Source organism: Gobio gobio (genome assembly GCF_949357685.1).
Source record: "Gobio gobio genome assembly, chromosome: 5".
In the NCBI taxonomy this organism is placed as follows: domain Eukaryota; kingdom Metazoa; phylum Chordata; class Actinopteri; order Cypriniformes; family Gobionidae; genus Gobio; species Gobio gobio.
The window spans coordinates 12,770,743-12,790,011 of NC_137101.1; the positions used below are offsets into that span (position 1 = coordinate 12,770,743).

The 19,269-nt window shown below is 40.8% G+C and overlaps 1 protein-coding gene across 1 annotated transcript; it reads right to left on the bottom strand.

Annotated features, from left to right (window-relative positions):
- Positions 1–1,415: 1,415 nt before the first annotated feature.
- Positions 1,416–17,321, bottom strand: LOC307126080 (scavenger receptor cysteine-rich type 1 protein M130-like; the record flags this gene model as incomplete). Its single annotated transcript, XM_079816452.1, has 24 exons — positions 1,416–1,465; positions 2,457–2,519; positions 2,621–2,683; positions 2,824–2,892; positions 2,994–3,038; positions 3,183–3,242; positions 3,396–3,491; positions 3,590–3,790; positions 3,873–4,187; positions 5,149–5,466; positions 5,543–5,866; positions 6,295–6,609; positions 6,767–7,057; positions 8,554–8,868; positions 9,554–9,853; positions 9,942–10,256; positions 10,414–10,716; positions 10,823–11,110; positions 11,199–11,507; positions 11,929–12,243; positions 12,473–12,612; positions 12,828–12,886; positions 15,679–16,016; positions 17,045–17,321. The coding sequence occupies 24 exons, from the start codon at positions 17,319–17,321 to the stop codon at positions 1,416–1,418; spliced, it is 5,169 nt and encodes a 1,722-aa protein (XP_079672578.1).
- Between the last annotated feature and the right edge of the window lie 1,948 nt (positions 17,322–19,269).

A 19,269-nucleotide genomic window follows, 5' to 3' on the forward strand; every position in this document is an offset into this window, starting at 1 on the left:
ATTACTTTTTTATACATTTACATGAGCAGACAGATAGCATTTAAGTCATTGCTTATAGTAACGCATCAGGAGCAAAGTCTGGCCTAAGTAAATTCCCCCATGCAGCTTTGATGTGTCTAAAAAGCTAACATTACAGTCACTTTTCTTTAAAAGAGTAGAAAGGGAAGAAGAGGATATGTCTGTCACGTTTTACTTGTTAACATCTTGGTTTCTTGACTGGTTGTTGACGTAAGTGTAGCTCTAGATGGGAGTGCAAAGATTTTGCAAAGTTACAAATACCCTGGGGGCTAAGCCCCCCCAGTCTTTCAATCCTAGTGACGTCCCTGGTTACAACAACAAATCAGGCAAGGCATTTTCAATTTTCTCAATATAAAAGAACTCCACTGAATTGGACTCCTCCTCTACCTTACAGAGACACTGAGGAGTCACACACAACATGATAAAGTGCTGAGAAAGTCACCCAGCTGTCATGAGAGTGAATGTAGGAAACACTTCAGTGTACATACAGCGCCAAAGTCTGACACCTGCAGAGAAGAGATTCAAGCTCTGATAACTAACTGCTGACAACAAACACTGATAAGACGGAGACATATCAAAGTACTATTACACAATAACAGTATACAGTATTTCATTGAACTTTATTGAATTTTGCATTTTTGTTTACAGAAAAAAGGTTGTTGAAACAAAATGTGTTGCAACATTACAGATTTCACAATAACAATAACAACAATGACATAATATCCATGCACAGTCATTCTGATTTTAATCGCTAAACAGAAAATATTAAAATAAATTCAAAACAACAATCAAAAATCAAAACAACAATCAAATTAGACACAAATATAAAACAAGTACATAAATCAAACATGCATGCCGTGTACTGTATGCCAAAACCCTCTGCAGGACATAAAGTGAACAACATGCTCTTCTGTTCAGTCATGACATTCTATTGAGGTAAAGATCCTTGACCACAGCTGCTGTTTGTAAACGCATTTCCCAAAATACATTCCAATGATATTTAGCAAAATATATGTGCCCACCATCAGAGGGTCTACATTCAAAAGGAATTTGATATTTTTATAAGCTGAAGACACTGTGAAATGTTAAAGACTGGAGCAGTGGAAGTTAAAGCATCTAAAATTATAACAATTATATACAAATTGATAGAAATATTTCAGTGCAATGGGATCACAAAAAAAAATTATTTGTAAAAAAGAGAAATTTAAACTTTTTGAAAAAGCCATGAAAGCAAAGATTTTTTTTGGTCAAAAACAGATTAAATGTAATTGATTTAGTAGATTTCAATGTTACATAAAAGATTATTTTGACAGCAGTTGAAACTTGTATAGCATCCTGAGAAACTGCAGACCACTTAAAAGCTATGAAAGGATTTGAGGCAGTGGGTGTGGTTTCAGTTACACAGCCCCTCCCTGTTTTACTGGCTCCTCCCCCACATCATCATAATCTATTAGAAAACAAGAGCAAATTAATTTATCAATATATGATTTTAAAAAGTATAATAATGAACACATCAATATTGACAGTCAAGTTAAAGGGTTAGTTCACCCAAAATTAATTAATTCCTCACCCTCATGCCGTTCCAAACCCACAAGACCTTTGTTCATCTTCGGAAGACAAATGAAGATATTTTTGATGAAATCCGAGTGCTCTCTGACCCCTCCATAGACAGCAACGTAATTAACACTTTCAAGGCCCAGAAAGGTAGTAAAGACATTGTTAAAATTGTCCATGTGACTCCAGTGGTTCAACCTTAATTTTATGAAGCCACTAGAATACTTTTTGTGCACAAAAAACAAACAAAAATAACGACTTTATTCAACAATTTCTTCTAGCCTGTGTCAGACTCTTACGCTGTTGATGCAGTGTAAACAGTGCAGCACTTCCAGAATGCCTGCTTACCATTGGCCGACGCTGTTCACGTGAGCGCCACGACGCATGCGCACGAGTCCTTCTGCCATAGAATTAGGAAGCACTGCACTGTTTACACTACGTCAACAGCGTAAGAGTATAATTCAAAATTATTGAATAAAGTAAATTAATAAAAAATAATAAAAAAATAAATTATTTTTGTTTGTTTTTTGTGCACAAAAAAGTATTCTTGTCGCTTCATAAAATTAAGGTTGAACCACTGGAGTCACATGGACTATTTTAACGATGTCTTTACTACCTTTCTGGGCCTTGAAAGTGAATGATGATAAATTGATGGAGGGGTCAGAGAGCTCTCGGATTTCATTAAAAATATCTTAATTTGTGTTCCGAAGATGAACGAAGGTCTTACTGGTTTGGAACGACATGAGGGTGAGTAATTAATAACAGAATTTTCATTTTTGGGTGAACTAACCCTTTAAATAAGCAAATATGATCACAGAAATTGATCATATAAAGCAATTATAAAAAAACGAAAATTCAGGTAAAAAAATATGTCAGGAACATACCTAACACATCACTGATATGTTCCCTGACATTCTTCACATCATCATATTCTTCCTGAATACCCTCTGATATAAATGTTTCTATTATTAATTACATGAGTTTACATGCCACTATAATTTGAAGAAGAAAAAATGAAAGAAAAATAGGTGTAATTTGAAACCCACACCTGTTTTATCATTGGAGAATTGTTGTACAACGATGACATCATCATAGTTTTCTGGCAAGTCATCTACAACAAAATAATGAAAAATTAAAAGGCTCCATTAACAAAATATGTGATTTTGAAACAGTGTTTTATATCATTACAATCAATATAAATCTATAAAGCTATACTGTTAAAACCTCTTGAAGCAATTATAAGAAATAAACCTGTTCTGCAAGATCTCAGTCCGACAGTGATTACATCATCATAATTCTCAGGTGTGACTTGCTGCTCTTCTAAATGAGTTAATAGAAAATATTAAATAAACAGAAACTGTTTTACTCTTCAGACGCCCAGTAGGTAAATTAATTGAGAGAAATCAGTTACTGTCACTGGCCTGTTGTGTTGGTGACATCATTCCTGTAGTCAGGTGATGCTCCTACTGCAGAATTTGTTTAAAAAAACATATGTGAAAGAAACAAGAGATAAAGAATCAATAATTTAAAATCTGTTAAGATAACGTGCTATGAATATTTTTAATTCATTTAACATACAATTGAACATACATTCATTTCAGTCCCCTAACCTGATTGAAGCTCATCAACATCTTCATACCCAGAATGCTGTTCTTTAGAAAGGACACTTCCTATTATGGAGGAGTAGATCCATCAGACATGTTCACAAATACAAATTGGACAAAATCCCCACTCCCTTTGAATCACAACCCTAACTATCATTTCTGAGTGTGATTTACTCTACTCACCACTATGACTAAAGTAACTCTCAGACATTTACTCACCCCTCTGAGTGAAGAGACTGCGTCTATTAGTGGGTCTGTGATGAAGCTCCTCATAAACGGCCTCAGTCGTGGTCCTGTGTCTCCTCTTAGAGAGAGCTGTGAGTGTAGACAGACAAACCTGCTGTCAGTTCACAACACACGACTGATCACACACTGAATAAGACACAATATGACAGTCTCTGGATCTCTCCTACCTCTCCTCATCCCTCTGTTCTGCTGAACCAGTATAAGCAGTGGCACTAAGAGCAGTAAGAGCACAACTCCCAGTACAATCACAAGCACGGAGAGAGACGCTGCTGGAGGAGTTTGTGGAGGAGAGACTGATGTTGAGCTTGAGCGCACTGTCTGAGAAACTGGAGGAGAAGCTGATGTTGTTGTAGTGGACACTGCCAAATCTGGAATAAACATGCGCAGACACATTCAAAATCAAATCAAAGCAAACTATTTATTTAACATTCCTTAGTGTGTTGCTGTGACCTGCACAGGTGAGTCCAGCGTGCTCTTTGTGGGAGCAGTCAGTGTGGTTCTTCAGGGAGAGAGGACAGTCCCACAGGTGAATCTCATTCCCTCTGCACTCGACTCTGTTCAGCCACACAACACCTTCACCAGCACCAAAGGCTGAATTCCCATCAGCCCTCAGTGCTGCTCCACAACCCAGCTGCCTGCAGACCACCTGAGCATCGCTGATGTCCCACTGATCATCACAGACTGAGCCCCACACAGCGTTATGATACACCTCCAGCCTCCCAGAGCACCGGCCCTCCCCTCCACTCAGTCTGAGAGGAACATGCTCTAAATCACACACATCAACCATTACTGACAAGCTTCAGCACAACATTTACTACAAGACACACTGAAACTGAAGCTATGTGCATTTCATGATTCAGTCAAATGAAGACCGTTATAATAATATTTAAAATAGTAAATACAGGCTTAAAGTAATAAACATTTACTTGAACACTGTCTCTGGTGAGATGTTGAACATGACAGATGACTCCGAGGAGACTCATAACTCTCCTCCTCTGAGAACAAAACATAATAGAATTTAATTTAACGTTTAACAAAACATTTTAATATCAAATTCATGAAATCAGTGCATGTCTATCATGTTTTTAAAATAATTTATTCAATTCTTCAAAATAATTTATCTACATCTTTGCACATACAACTTATATTTAAAGAAACATGATCACCAAAGAGCATCTTGATTAGACACTAATACCAAGTTAAAAGCTTACCAAAGCAGGTGATTTTAGCCACTTCATTATCACAGTCATTCAGTCCCCAGGGTGAAGATGGACACTGCCATAGAGTAGAGTCATGTTGCCGACATTTTAAAAAATCAAGCCAATTATGAGACTTCAGTCCCTCTGAATTACTGGGTTCACTGCCAGATCTCCCACAGTTCAGCTCTTGACAGATCAGACTCGCTGTGTCTCTATTAATCTGGTTTACACACACATTCCCCCAGGATCCATTGTAGAAAACCTCCACATTCCCTTCACAGCCCTCAGTTAACCTGATCTCTTTAAACTCTAGATGGAAAGTGTTAAATTCATTTGTATTTATTTTATAATGGTAAATTAGTTAAAAACTACAATAAAAAAATTGTGTGTAAAATATAAAATAATAATAAAAAAGCGATTTTATCTCAATGGCAAAAACAATAATGAGCTTTGCAGAAAGTGAAAATAGTGCTTGCTGGCCAATTACTTGCAATGGTTACTTAAAATGTGAGTGAAAACCACTTTACCTGAGCAGACGACTCCTACATCCTCCTTGTGTTGACAGTCATGTTTTCCCAGGCCTCGAGAAGAGCAGTTCCACAGGGACGTCTCATTCCCCTCACACTCCACCTCATCCAGCCATATGGGTCCAGAACCAGGACCAAACCAGCCTGGTACCTGCTGGTTACTGAGGGCCACTCCACACTGCAGCTGTCTGCACACCACATGGGCATCTTTAATATCCCAGGAGTCATCACACACTGTCCCCCATGAGCCACTGTGAAAAACCTCCAGCCTCCCTGCACAGTCTCCCCCAGAACCCACCAGCCTGATGGACCCGCGACCTGATATTCAGAGAGAGAAAAACACATTATTGATCACTAACAACTGAAGAATCTGCCCAGAATTTGCTCTTCTCACCAAGGCAGGTGATTGACAGCTGTTGTGTGGAGCTGCAGTTGAGAGTTTGTGGAGAGCTGCAGTTCCCCAGATGAGCTTCACTCCCAGAGCACTGGAAGCCCATCACACACTCATGACTGTGTTCAGGACTGGATGAAGAGGAGCCGGAGAAGTTCAGCACAGAGCCACAGCCCAGCTGTCTGCAGACCACTGAGGATTCAGTGAGACTCCAGGAGTCCAGCAGAACTCTCCTCCAGACCTGATGGATGGAAACTTCCACCTTCCCCTCACACTGTCTCTCTCCAGACAACCGCACCAGACCATCATGAACAGCCAGAGAGGAACCTGAGGAGAAATTCTTATGTTTTACTAAAATATTAGGGCTGTCGAAAGATTAATCGCGATTAATCGCATCCAAAATAAAAGTTTGTGTTTACATAATATATGTGTGTGTAGTCTGTTAATTATTATTTATATATAAATACACACACTGTATATACATTTATATAGTATATATAAATATAAATGTTTTATATATAAAAATAATATTTTTTTCTTAAATATATACATGCTTGTGTGTGTATTTATATATAAATAATAATTAACAGAGTACACACATATATTATGTAAACACAAACTTTTATTTTGGATGCGATTGATCGCGATTAATCTTTTGACAGCCCTATAAAATATATAACGTTTGAGAATATGTTTTAGCCTACATCAATTTTACATTTTACATGAAGAAGTCAAAAATAAATGAAAGGACTCACCAGAGCAGATGACTCCAACATCTCGTCTATGAGAACGTTCAGCTCGACTCCATGAAGAGATGGAACATTCTGAGAGTTTTGTTTCATTCCCGTCACAATCAAACACATCAGCCCAAATTTCACCACTTCCCTCTCCAAACCAGTCTGATCCCACAACAGACACAGCAATCCCACAATTCAGCTGTCTACAGAGGACACTGGCGGCTCTCATATCCCAGCATGCATCACACACTGTGCCCCATTTACCGAAGTACTGATGTTCAACTCGACCGGAACAGGAGTCTGAGCCATTTACCAGTCTGAGATCAGTGTAACCTGAATAAAGGATAGAGAGTTAACAGCTTATGGGGGAGATGCAATACATTTAAGATTGATGACATCACATCTTGTATCTAAGACATGTTAGAATATCAAAAACAAATGAAGAGACTGAATTTTCATACTTTACCAGAACATATAAGGCCAACATTACTGTCAATGGTGCAGTTGTGTTTGTGTGATGATGATAATGAACATAATGAAATCTGAGACTCATTTCCTCTGCACTGAATCTCTTGTGTCCACATCTGAGCGTCTCCTTTGCCAAAAGCAGCTTCTCCCAGCACCTGTGCAGGAGCTCCACAGTCCAGCTCTCTACACACAACCTCTGCATCCTGCTGGTCAAAGGCAGCAGCACACACAGACATCCACGTCCGATTATGGAGTATCTCTAACCTCCCAGAGCAAAGATGAGAGCCAGCAGCAAGCCTGACCTGTTTATGACCTGTTTATATAGCATAAAAGTAGTGTTTTTACTGCAGTTCAAATTGATCATTTTTAAAATTGAAAACCCCCAAATGAAAATTATCCTCATCTTCTCACCCTCATATCTCTTCAAACCTGTTAAAAAATGTCTTTTGTTTAACAGAAGGAAATGTGTCTGTGTAAACTTATGTTTAAAGGTGCACTGTATAAATTGTAGCTTCTTGTAGCGGGGAGGTTGCGAATTGCAAACATTTACCGTTCACACCTCCCTTTCAAAGCACATAGAGAAGCTACGGTGGCCGACACAGGACAAAGATATTGTCGTTTGAGACAGCAGAGAGTAGCAAGTGCTCTGTAGAGAAGTTTGTCCGTTTAGGGCTACTGTAGAAACATGGCGGCGAAAAATGGAGACTTCACTGTAAGGGGACCCGCAGTGTATGTATATAGAAATGGCTCATTCTAAGATAATAAAAACATAATGGTTCATTATGTAAGGTCTTTATACACCACTGAAAACATAGTTATGTATGTTATATTGTATTTCTTTCAATAGATATTCATAAATGTTACACACTGCACCTTTAAGCATCATATCTAAAGCATCCAGCTAAAATGTTTCAACAAACTCTTTATTGAAAATTGCTGTACTATATTAAAAGAAACAAGATGTTTCAGTGTCCATTCAAACACCAGCTTCAGTTGTAAAAAGCACAGGAAGTAACTCTGGCAAAATACACATGCTAAAGTCACATGATCAGCACATGATATGTAAAAATCACTTGACTACTAAGTTGGCCACATAGTATGCTTGCCAGAGCAGATGTTATTCCTATAGTTTTTTTTCTTTCTCTCATTTCCCATTGATGCTCCACACTCCAGTTCAGTTGGTGGCAGTAATGCACTGAAAGCTGGTCTGCCAACCGCCAATACATTTCCAATCAGTTTCTGAAACTGCGTTATAGGTGTGGGAAAATGGTGTTTGGATGAAAACCGAAACATTTTTCTCGACCAAAACATTGTTTCTTTAAGTTCCGTGATGTTTAATGGTTTGTTGGAATAAAAGAAAATACTTATACCGAAAATGCAGAATGTTCAAGCTGCACTTTTCTATTTTTTTTTCTCCCAAAAACTAAATTTTAGCCACTCATTTATTAGGAATAAATACTTTGCCATATCTATCCTTTGACTTGTAACATTGTGTGTTGTTGATACATATGTCTAATGTCAAAGCTGCAGAATTTCAGTATGGTTTAAATCTTTTCAGAAGAAAATTGAGCTCTGAAAGTTACAGTATGTTTACACAGTGCATCGACTGACAAGGGAATTTTCATTTTAAGTGGAGACCTCGACTGTCAAGCTCCAATAAGTATTTTCAATGAATAACAACTTAAATTTAAATCTGTCAATTGAAATAACTTTCACTTTTGGAATAGAGCAGCCTTCATATTCTGTTATGAAAAATTATGATGAATAGTACTTTTCTTTGGTGAATTATTTATTTAATTCATTGTTTACCTGAACAGATGATTCCAGCATCACCATCATGAGTACAGATAGGTTTATTCCATCCTGCTGATCCACAGTTCTTCAGTGTGGACTCTGTTCCAGTACATATTAAAACACTCATCCAGATTGGTCCTGATCCTTGTCCAAAATGAGCATCAGTCAGAGCATCTACCGGTTCTCCACAGTCCAGCTCTCCACACACCACTGCAGCATCATTAAAATCCCAGTCATCATCACACACTGTTCCCCACTGACCTCTATGAAGAACCTCCACTCTACCAGCACAGCGACTGTGACCACCAACCAACCTCACATTCTTTTTGTCTAAGAGAGAGGGAAATACAGAGAGAAAAGGAAAATAATCAAAATGAGTGAAAGGGATGTCAAAAATGTCAACTATATTTAAAATGTATTAGTAAATTTAAGTTATTACTCAATAGAGTAATTACAAAGCTTTTTTTAGAGGACTCACTGAGCACAAATAATATGGACTACTTTATGGTCATTTTTGGAGCTTAACAGCTGCGGTTTAACCCAGCAGTGGATTGTCACACTGAGACTTCTGGATCTCTCACAACATCTTTACATAATTAAACAGCCCTGTTAAAAGACTAAGATAAATGATGTAAATGCCTGATTTTACTGATTTTACTCAGGTGTCCGCTTGTTTATATCCTAGAAAATTCTAAATTACACAGTATATACAGTACAATAGTATATTAAGCATAACATCTCACTCTAAAACATACTGAAATATCAACAAGACTCATTTTAAACAATATATCACACTACATTCCTTATTTAAGGATGGTACTATTTAATGAGAGACAAAAAAGGACATTTATAGTTTTGTGAAGAGATGCCTTGAGAGCATCAACTTGGTCAAGACATTAAACAGAATTACAGTGTTATATTTTGGAAGGGGCTCATGAGGTTTTTTGCAACGGAGCCCATATGATCCTAGCTATGCTATTGATTGCTCTCATATTAATCTAACTCTTACTCTTACCAGCACACTGCAGCCCCTGGTGAACATCATGGGAGCAGTTGTGCTTCTGAGGTGATGTTGGACAGAGGGAAATCTGAGACTCATTTCCTCTGCACTGAATCTCTTGTGTCCACATCTGAGCGTCTCCTTTGCCAAAAGTAGCTTCTCCCAGCACCTGTACAGGAGCTCCACAGTCCAGCTCTCTACACACAACCTCTGCATCCTGCTGGTCAAAGGCAGCGGCACACACTGAAACCCAGCTGTTCCCACGAAGAACCTGTACTCCTCCCGAGCAAGGAGAATCTCCAACAAGCCTGACACCTGAAGTAATGAGAGAATAAATAAAAATAATAAATAAAGAATAAAAAAAATAAAAAAATTAAATAAGTTGAATTTTAGTGCAGCTCACCTGAGCAGATGACTCCAGCATCTGTATAATGAGTACAGTTATAATCAAGCCATTCTGCGGACCCACAGTTCTTCAGTGCAGAGTCTGATTCTGTACACATGACATAATTCATCCAGATCGATCCTGATCCTGGTCCAAAATGAGCATCACCCAGAGCATCTACAGGTTCTCCACAGTCCAGCTCTCTACACACCACTGCAGCTTCAGTCATATCCCAACCATTATCACAGACTGTTCTCCACTGACGTCTATGAAGAACCTCCACTCTACCAGCACAGCGACTGTGACCACCAACCAACCTCACATTCACACGATCTGTATAGTAAATATAGAAAACAACAGATAAAGATATACGTATCAACAGAGAGAAGTCTGTAAGAAGAATCATACAAAGAGATGTAAAAATATTACATACAGAGAAATAAAACATTTGACATTGGATTTCAGTAAAGTACAAGAAATCTGCTCTAACCTGCACATAGCAGTCTAACATTGTTGTCACGAGAACAGTTGTTTACATGCAGTAGTGATGTTGGGCAGAGGTGAATCTGAGACTCATTTCCTCTGCACTGAATCTCTTGTGTCCACATCTGAGCGTCTCCTTTGCCAAAAGCAGCTTCTCCCAGCACCTGTACAGGAGCTCCACAGTCCAGCTCTCTACACACAACCTCTGCATCCTGCTGGTCAAAGGCAGCAGCACACACTGACACCCACGTCTGATCATCAAGTATCTCTAACCTCCCAGAGCAGCGAGAACCTCCAACCAGCCTGACTCCTAAAAAAGAAAAAAACACCATGAGTATAAATTAAAGTATGAAACTTCCCTTTATTTAACAAAATTGTTTTGAGGTTACCTGAGCAGATGACTCCAGCACTTTTACTTTGACACAACCCATGAAAGCCCCATGTTACTAATCCACACCTTTTCAGTGTGGACTCAGATCCAGTACACAATGCATTATTTATCCAGAATGATCCTGATCCTAGTCCAAAATGAGCATCACCCAGAGTATCTACAGGTTCTCCACAGCCCAGCTCTCTACACACCACTGCAGCATCAGCCAAATCCCAGCCATTATCACATACTCTTCCCCACCGACCTCTATGAAGAACCTCTACGGTCCCACTGCAGGGACTGTTCCCACCAACCAACCTCACACTCACTATGCCTGTGCATGTAGAAGAAAAGGGGAAAACACTATAGTAAATTCAACTAAAAACAAATAAATAATTCCAGTTGAAATTCTCAACACATACCAGTACACAGCAGCCCAATGTTGTTTTTGTGAGAACAGTTGTATTTGGGTGTGAATTTGAAAGATGTTGGACAGAAGTGAATCTGAGACTCATTTCCTCTGCACTGAATCTCTTGTGTCCACATCTGAGTGTCTCCTTTGCCAAAAGCAGCTTCTCCCAGCACCTGTAAAGGAGCTCCACAGTCCAGCTCTCTACACACAACCTCTGCATCCTGCTGGTCAAAGGCAGCAGCACACACTGACACCCACGTCTGATCATCAAGTATCTCTAACCTCCCAGAGCAGCGAGAACCTCCAACCAGCCTGACTTCTGAAAGAAAACAAAACATAAAAATTGTTTTTACAGACCTTGAAGATGCTAATATGTTTTCTTTGGGTAATTTTGACACAAAATTAATTTTCTTTTTATTCATAGAGTGTTCATCCGAGTGGTCCAAGACCTTGGGACTTTTGTCACACTTGAACTTGGAATAAATAATAAAAAAAAAATAAGACTGGATTCGATGAGTTTTTAAATTTTTTAAAATAAAAATCAATCAGTCACAATGCAGACTACACAGTTATGAAGTAGTTAAATTTGAACACATTTACAATACAGGACAACTAACTAAACTTTTTAAAATGAAGTATAACAAATAAAATAAAAAGAATTGGAGAAAGGGTTAAATGAAAGTTTTTTGGTACATAGAAACATATATGTTTAGTGATGACAGGGTTTGAAAAAACTTTACCTGAACAGATGACTCCAGCATCTCTAGTATGATCACAGTAAGCTTTACCCCATCCTGCTGACCCACAGTCCTTCAGGGTGGATTCTGAGCCAACACATCTGAGATAACTCCTCCAGACTGGTCCTGAACCTTGTCCAAAGTATGCCTGAGAGAGAGCATCTACAGGATCTCCACAGTCCAGCTCTCTACACACCACTGCAGCATCACTCAAATCCCAATCAACATCACACACTGTTCCCCACTGACCTCTATGAAGAACCTCCACTCTACCAGCACAGCGACTGGGACCACCAACCAACCTCACATTCATACGGTCTGTATAATGAATTGTGAAAATGAGAGAGAGATAGAGAGAGAGAAAGAAAGAAAGAAAGAAAGAAAGAAAGAGAGCCATATTGTGACTTAATATTATATTGTTATCTGAATTAACCCCACATTACAGTCAACACTTTTAAAACAACCAATTAAGAAACACAATTCTAACCACTTGAGATAATTCCTGAAAGTAACAATGCTTAATTTTTTTTTCTCCTTGAGTACTTACCAGCTGTGATGAATATTACAACTGAAGACAGTAAAATGAGTGTCAGGCCTCTCTCCATCTCCCTCTGCTTGATTAACTCAACATCCAGTACAAGCTTCTCCGCACTGATGATACAGAAGTACAGGCATCCTCTCAGCCCCCTAATGAGAGAGAAAGAGGTCTAACACCCGCCAATCACACTCACTGTTACCTTATTAGACAGAACAGAGGAAATCATCAAACAACTTCAGTGACGAATCAGATGAGGCATTTATGATTTTCTCCATATATATCTAAACTGCCAGTGCTGATGAACTCCTCCTCCCCACTCAAGACGCCTCACTGAGGGGATGCACACACTCATACACACATATACATTTGACTTACAGGAGACAGGAAACTCTCCAGTTTATTTACAGCATCAAAGCCCAACACCTGCTGAGAAGAGATAAAAGCACTGATTACCAACTGTGAGTGTACACTGCATGACACTGACACGTAATAAACTCAACTCTTTAAATACTATTGCAAAATAGCGATTTAAAAAAGTTTTTTTCATTTTTTTAAAGGCAGAAAAGACCTCCTTACAATTATTTTTGACAATTTCATCACTATCTCAAAATAATTCCTGTGACTAATGTGAAATTTACTCATATCACACAAAAGTAGTTTGTTTCAAATGGCCCATAAAAACCATAATTGTCAAAGTGATGATGAGCTTGTTCACTTCTGGTTCCATCGTCCTGAAGTCAAAAACATTCGAATGAAAAACATTTGACTTCAGCAAGAAACATTTGTTAGAAATTTAGAAAAGTAATAAAAAAGTAATCATGTATAATCAGTTACATTCTTTTAATAAAGTAATTTAAATAGTTACACTACTTTTTTTCTTCAGTCAAAAAGGAATTACGATTTTTGAGGAAAACATTCCAGGATTTTTCTCTTTACATAATGGTCTTCAATGGCAAACAATGGGTTAAAAGTCCAAATCAATGCAGTTTCAAAGTGCTTCGAAGGGCTTCAGAGGCTCTGCACGATCCCAGCTGAGGCCTCATCTAGCTAAATGATCGGCCGTAAAAAAAAAAAAAACTTGTATATCAAGGGACATCTGAAGTTTGCCAATGACCATCTGGATGATCCAAAGGAGGAATGGGAGAAGGTCATGTGGTCTGATGAGACACAAATGGAGCTTTTTGGTCTAAACTCCACTCGCTGTGTTTGGAGGAAGAAGAAGGTTGAGTACAACCCCAAGAACACCATCCCAACCGTGAAGCATGGAGGTGGAAACATCATTCTTTAGGGATGCTTTTCTGCAAAGGGGACAGGACGACTGCACCGTATTGAGGGGAGGATGGATAGGGCCATGTTTCGCGAGATCTTGGCCAACTACCTCCTTCCCTCAGTAACAGCATTGAAGATGGGTCGTGGCTGGGTCTTCCAGCATGACAACAACCCGAAACACACAGCCAGGGCAACTAAGGAGTGGCTCCGTAAGAAGCATCTCAAGGTCCTGGAGTGGCCTAGCCAGTCTCCAGACCTGAACCCAATAGAAAATCTTTGGAGGGAGCTGAAAGTCTGTATTGCCCAGCGACAGCCCCGAAACCTGAAGGATCTGGAGAAGGTCTGTATGGAGGAGTGGGCCAAAATCCCTGCCGCAATGTGTGCATACCTGATCAAGAACTACAGGAAACGTATGATCTCTGTAATTGCAATTCTGTACCAAATATTAAGTTCTGCTTTTCTGATGTATCAAATACTTATGTCATGCAATAAAATGCAAATTAATTACTTAAAAATCATACAATGTGATTTGCTGGATTTTTGTTTTAGATTCCGTCACTCACAGTTGAAGAGTACCTATGATACAAATTACAGACTTCTACATGCTTTGTAATTGGGCAAACCTGCAAAATCGGCAGTGTATCAAATACTTGTTCTCCCCACTGTATGTGTCGCCCAGCCCACAGCTCTACAGATGCCTTCCAGCTAGGCGCTGTGCGCCAACGCCCAGGAGGAAGCAACACTCCTGGTAGGGTGAGCTCTCAGCCCAAGGGGGCACGGCATCCACTATGCAGTGGGACAACTTCTGCTTAGAGACAGCCTTTCCCTTCTACTGGCCTCTATAGCAGACAAAGAGCTAGTCTGAGGTCTTGAAGCTCTGCGTTCGGTCCACGTACAGGCGCAAAGAGCGGATGGGGCAGAGCAAAGCAAGGGCTGGGTCTGCCTCCTCTAGGGGCATCACTTGCAGGTTCACCACCTGGTCCTTGAAAGGAGGAAATGCCTGCAGGTCCACTACCCTCTTAACAGAACAGAAGCCAGCAGTCAGGAGTACCATTTTAAAGTCTGGACGCAGGTGCCATAGGGTGCTCTTGGGGGGGGGGGGGGGGGGGGGGTTGTACATGACAGACGCACAATCATGTCGTTCCTTCCTACTGATTGGCCAGCTATCGGCGCGCAGGAAAATGGCGATAGCTTCCACGTAGACTTTGAGCGTGGATGGGGTACTTCCCGCATCCAACAGCTCTTGCAGAAAAACGAGTATCTGTGGTACATCGCATGATAATTGTTCCTGGCTTCTGGTTGAACTCCAATCAGAAAACACAGACCATTTGAGAGCATAGAGACGCCTGGTTGACGGAGCTCTAGCTTCACTCATGGTGCTCAGGACATTCGCTGGGAGGTCGCTGAGCGCCCTTTGAGTGGCCAAACGTGCAGCGCCCACATTTCGGGATGGGGGTAGAGATTGTCCCGTTCGCTTGAGAAAGGAGGTCTTTCTTCAGCAGAATTGGCCATGGAGCTGCTTGAAGCAGCTGGACCAACTCGGGGAACCAAAGCTGGGTCCGCCAGAGTGGGGCCACTAACAGGATTGTGTGTTTGCACTCCCTGACTCTTTTCAAGACTTGGGGAAGGAGCGGAACTGGAGGGAAGGCATAAAGCAGGCGGCTGGGCTATGGGTGGGCCAAATATATTGAAAAATATATTGGGCAATAAACATTGTCTTCGGGGGCAAAGAGGTCAACCTCTGGCCTCCTGAAAACTTCCCATATCATTTGAACTGTCTGGGGATGGAGAGTCCATTCCCCTGGGGTCATGAGGCCCCTGGAGAGCATGTCTGCTCCCTGGTTCATTTTGCCTGGCACATGCACCGCTTTCAGCGAGTCTCGTCTCGATCTGAGCCTGCTCTGACGGTTTATGTAGGAAACCACTGTCGTGTTGTCCGTGCGAACCAAGAGATGGTGACCCAAAAGACGAGGTAGGAAGGTCTTGAGGGCTAGCACTACCACCAGCATTTCTAGGCAGTTTATGTGCAACCGCGACTCCATGCTCAACCACAAGCCGAAGGCCGGTTTGCCCTCACACAGAGCGCCCCAACCCGTGTTGGAGGTGTCCGTGGTGACCATCATTCGTATTGACTCAACACCAGATCTTTCACAGTTTAGCTCTTGACAGATCAGACTCACTGTGTCTCGGTCCATCTGGTTCCAGCACACATTACCCCAGGATTCATTGTAGAAAACCTCCACATTCCCTTCATAGCCCTCAGATAACCTGATCTCTTTAAACTCTAGATGGAAAAGAATGAGAATAAACCTCAACTCTCTTCTAGCATGTCTGGTAATGTGTATAATGCCCAGTGTAGATACCAGTCACATGCATACAGTCAAACCAAAAATTATTCAGACACCAGATATCATGTGTTACTAGTGGGTGCAGGACCATGTTTTGCTTAAGGGTTAGTTCACCCAAAATTAGCCCATTATTTACTCAACCTCAAGTCATCCTAGGTGTATATGACATTCTTCTTTCAGACAAATACAATCTGAGTTATATTAAAAAAGTCCTGGCTCTTCCAAGCTTTATAATGGCAGTGATTGTTGTTCTGTTTTTGAAGTCCATAAAAGTGCATCTATCCATTATAAAAGTGCATCTGTCCATCATTTAACTGCTTAAAAAAATCCTTCTGAAATGAATCGATACGTTTGTGTTAGAAAAATATCCATATTTAAAACTTTATAAAGTAAATTATCTAGCTTACGGCCAATCGCTTTCTGTATTCAACTTACGGAAAAAGTGTAGTGGCTCTCGCAGTTCAAAATGCTTACACTACGTCAGACTAGCGTAACTGGTGTGCAATGTCGTCAGACGTAAGCATTTTGAACTACTAGAGGCGATTTTATTAATCTGAAAGAAGAATGTCATATACACCTAGGATGACTTGAGGGTGAGTAAATCATGGGCTAATTTTCATTTTCATTTTTGGTTGAACTAACCCTTTATGTGCTTTTTCTTTAATTGCTAATGCAACCTTTTACACCACAGACTGAACAGAATTAAGCATTGCTTGGTAATTGGTTGACCTAAATTGGTATTATCTAATTGTGTACTTAATTTTAACAGCTGACAGCTGATTGGTTGATTGTAATTCATTACATAAATTTCTTTCAAAGTTATCTGATATTATCTTGTCATTGTATTACAATTTTCTAAACTATTGCGATCAAACTGTGATAATGTGAGAAAATGTTGAAGGTGTCTGAATAAATTTTGGTTTCACTGTATGTTGTTGAAAGTTGTAAATTGTTTACAGTTTACCTGAGCACTTGCAAACTGCTCCTACTCCTATTTTACACCCAGCCAGAATGTGATCTTCCTGGGCATGGAGCTGAGTCTCCATGCGAGCGCGTCTCTTACAGGAGCGCATTCTCTCTCTGATGACCTGTCTGTTGCAGTTCAGAGAGGGGGCGAGGGTGCAATATCGCACATGTATCAGGCTACGGGGTCTTATGGCTTCATCTATCCAGATTTTACCACTAGGACTCCTGAAAATGAAGGCGTTCATGAAATGGGTTTTGTCACTACATTTCAGCATGTTACACGATCTTTGCCGCTCTGTAACACCTGCGCCGCAGCTCTGTGCCACTGGAAGAGCGTGGACTTTTATGCACAGGGAGCCCCTCTGGGGAAAGTTATATTGTGGAAAGTTGTGACAACAGATGCGTCCTTAAAGGGTTAGTTCACCCAAAAATGAAAATTCTGTCATTAATTACTCACCCTCATGTCGTTCGACACCCGTAAGACCTCCGTTCATCTTCGGAACACAAATGAAGATATTTTTGTTAAAAGCTGATGGCTGAAAAAGGCTTCAGATAGGCCTCCATTGGAATTCAGTACATTTACACTCCCAAGACCCATAAAAGGCACTTAAAACGTCGTTACAAAGTACATCTCACCACAGTGGCTCTACAATAATTTTACGATGCGACGACAATAGTTTTTGTGCGCAAAATAAAATCTAAATAACGACTTTATTCAACCTCTTCTTGTCTTCCGTGTGTGCCTCCACGACGCATTCGCGAGAATATGACGTAGCGCCAGCGTTCTGGAATCCATGGAATGCACACTTTAGTCCCATTTGAGCACTACGCCGAGACCTAAAGCACGATCAATGTAGAATCCAACAGCTTAGATACTCGCGTCTTCCTCTGCTTGTAAACAAATCGCTTCTGGGTCATGTGTCCGAACGCCGGATCTGCGTCATATTCTCGCGCATGCGTCGTGGAGGCCTACACGGGAGACAAGAACAAGTTGGATAAAGGCTTATTTTGATTTTTTTTGCGCACAAAAACTATTGTCATCGCATCGTAAAATTATTGTAGAGCCACTGTGGTGAGATGGACTTTGTAACGACGTTTTTAGTGCCTTTTATGGGTCTTGGGAGTGTAAATGTACTGAATGCCAATGGAGGCCTATCTGAAGCCTTTCTCAGCCATCAGCTTTTAACAAAACTATCTTAATTTGTGTTCCGAAGATGAACGGAGGTCTTACGGGTGTCGAACGACATGAGGGTGAGTAATTAATGACAGAATTTTCATTTTTGGGTGAACTAACCCTTTAACAGGCTGGGGGGCCACCCAAGAGGGTAGAACCGTGAACGTTTTGTGGCCGAACAAACTCCATTCAGAGCACATCAATTATTTAGAGCTTCTGACCATTTGGAAGGCTCTGAATCATTTTCGTCTGTAGGGACATCATGTGCTCGTAAACTGCGACAATACCACAGCAGTGGCTCATATCAACCATTAAGGCGGGTGCACTCATCGAAGCTTCATGCCCTGGCTTACAAGCTTTTGGTATGGAGCAGGCGATTTTTCCTGTCGTTAAGCGCGACTCATGTTCCAGGGATTCTGAACAGAGGCGCAGATCTTCTATCGAGGGGGAACCCGCACTTCGGAGATTGTCACCTCCACCCTCAGATAGTGGACATTATATGGATGAGATTCGGACAGGCATCCGTAGATCTATTTGCCTCGCACGAAAACAGCCATTGTCCTATGTTCTTCTCTTTAAAGGACTTGGACATGCTTCTCGGGGTGGACGCACTGGCCCACACACACCCGTGGCCCAGAGTGCTGCTGAATGCTTTTCCTCCCCTGTGCCTGATAATTCCCACACTGGCCAGGGTGAGAGAGAGGCGCCTGTCTCTCATTCTGATAGCACCCAGGTGGCCCAAAGCCTCAAGCGAGATTTATCACCCATACCCGGACAGGGTAGCTCTCTGGGCCTGGCCCGTGAGAGGACGAACCTGAGCGCGTTAGGGCTTCCCCCGCGCGTGGTGGCTACTATACAGAATGCCAGGCTGTTTCTACACAGTCCTTATATGGCTGTAAGGGGCAAGTGTTCGATGAGTGGTGTGATGGGCAGGGTCTCACTTCATATCAGTACTCAGTTTCTGATATTTTGTGTTTCCTCCAAGACCTTATTGATAAGGGCAGGTCTTTTTCCACTATTAAGGTCTATCTGGCAGCTATCTCTGCTTG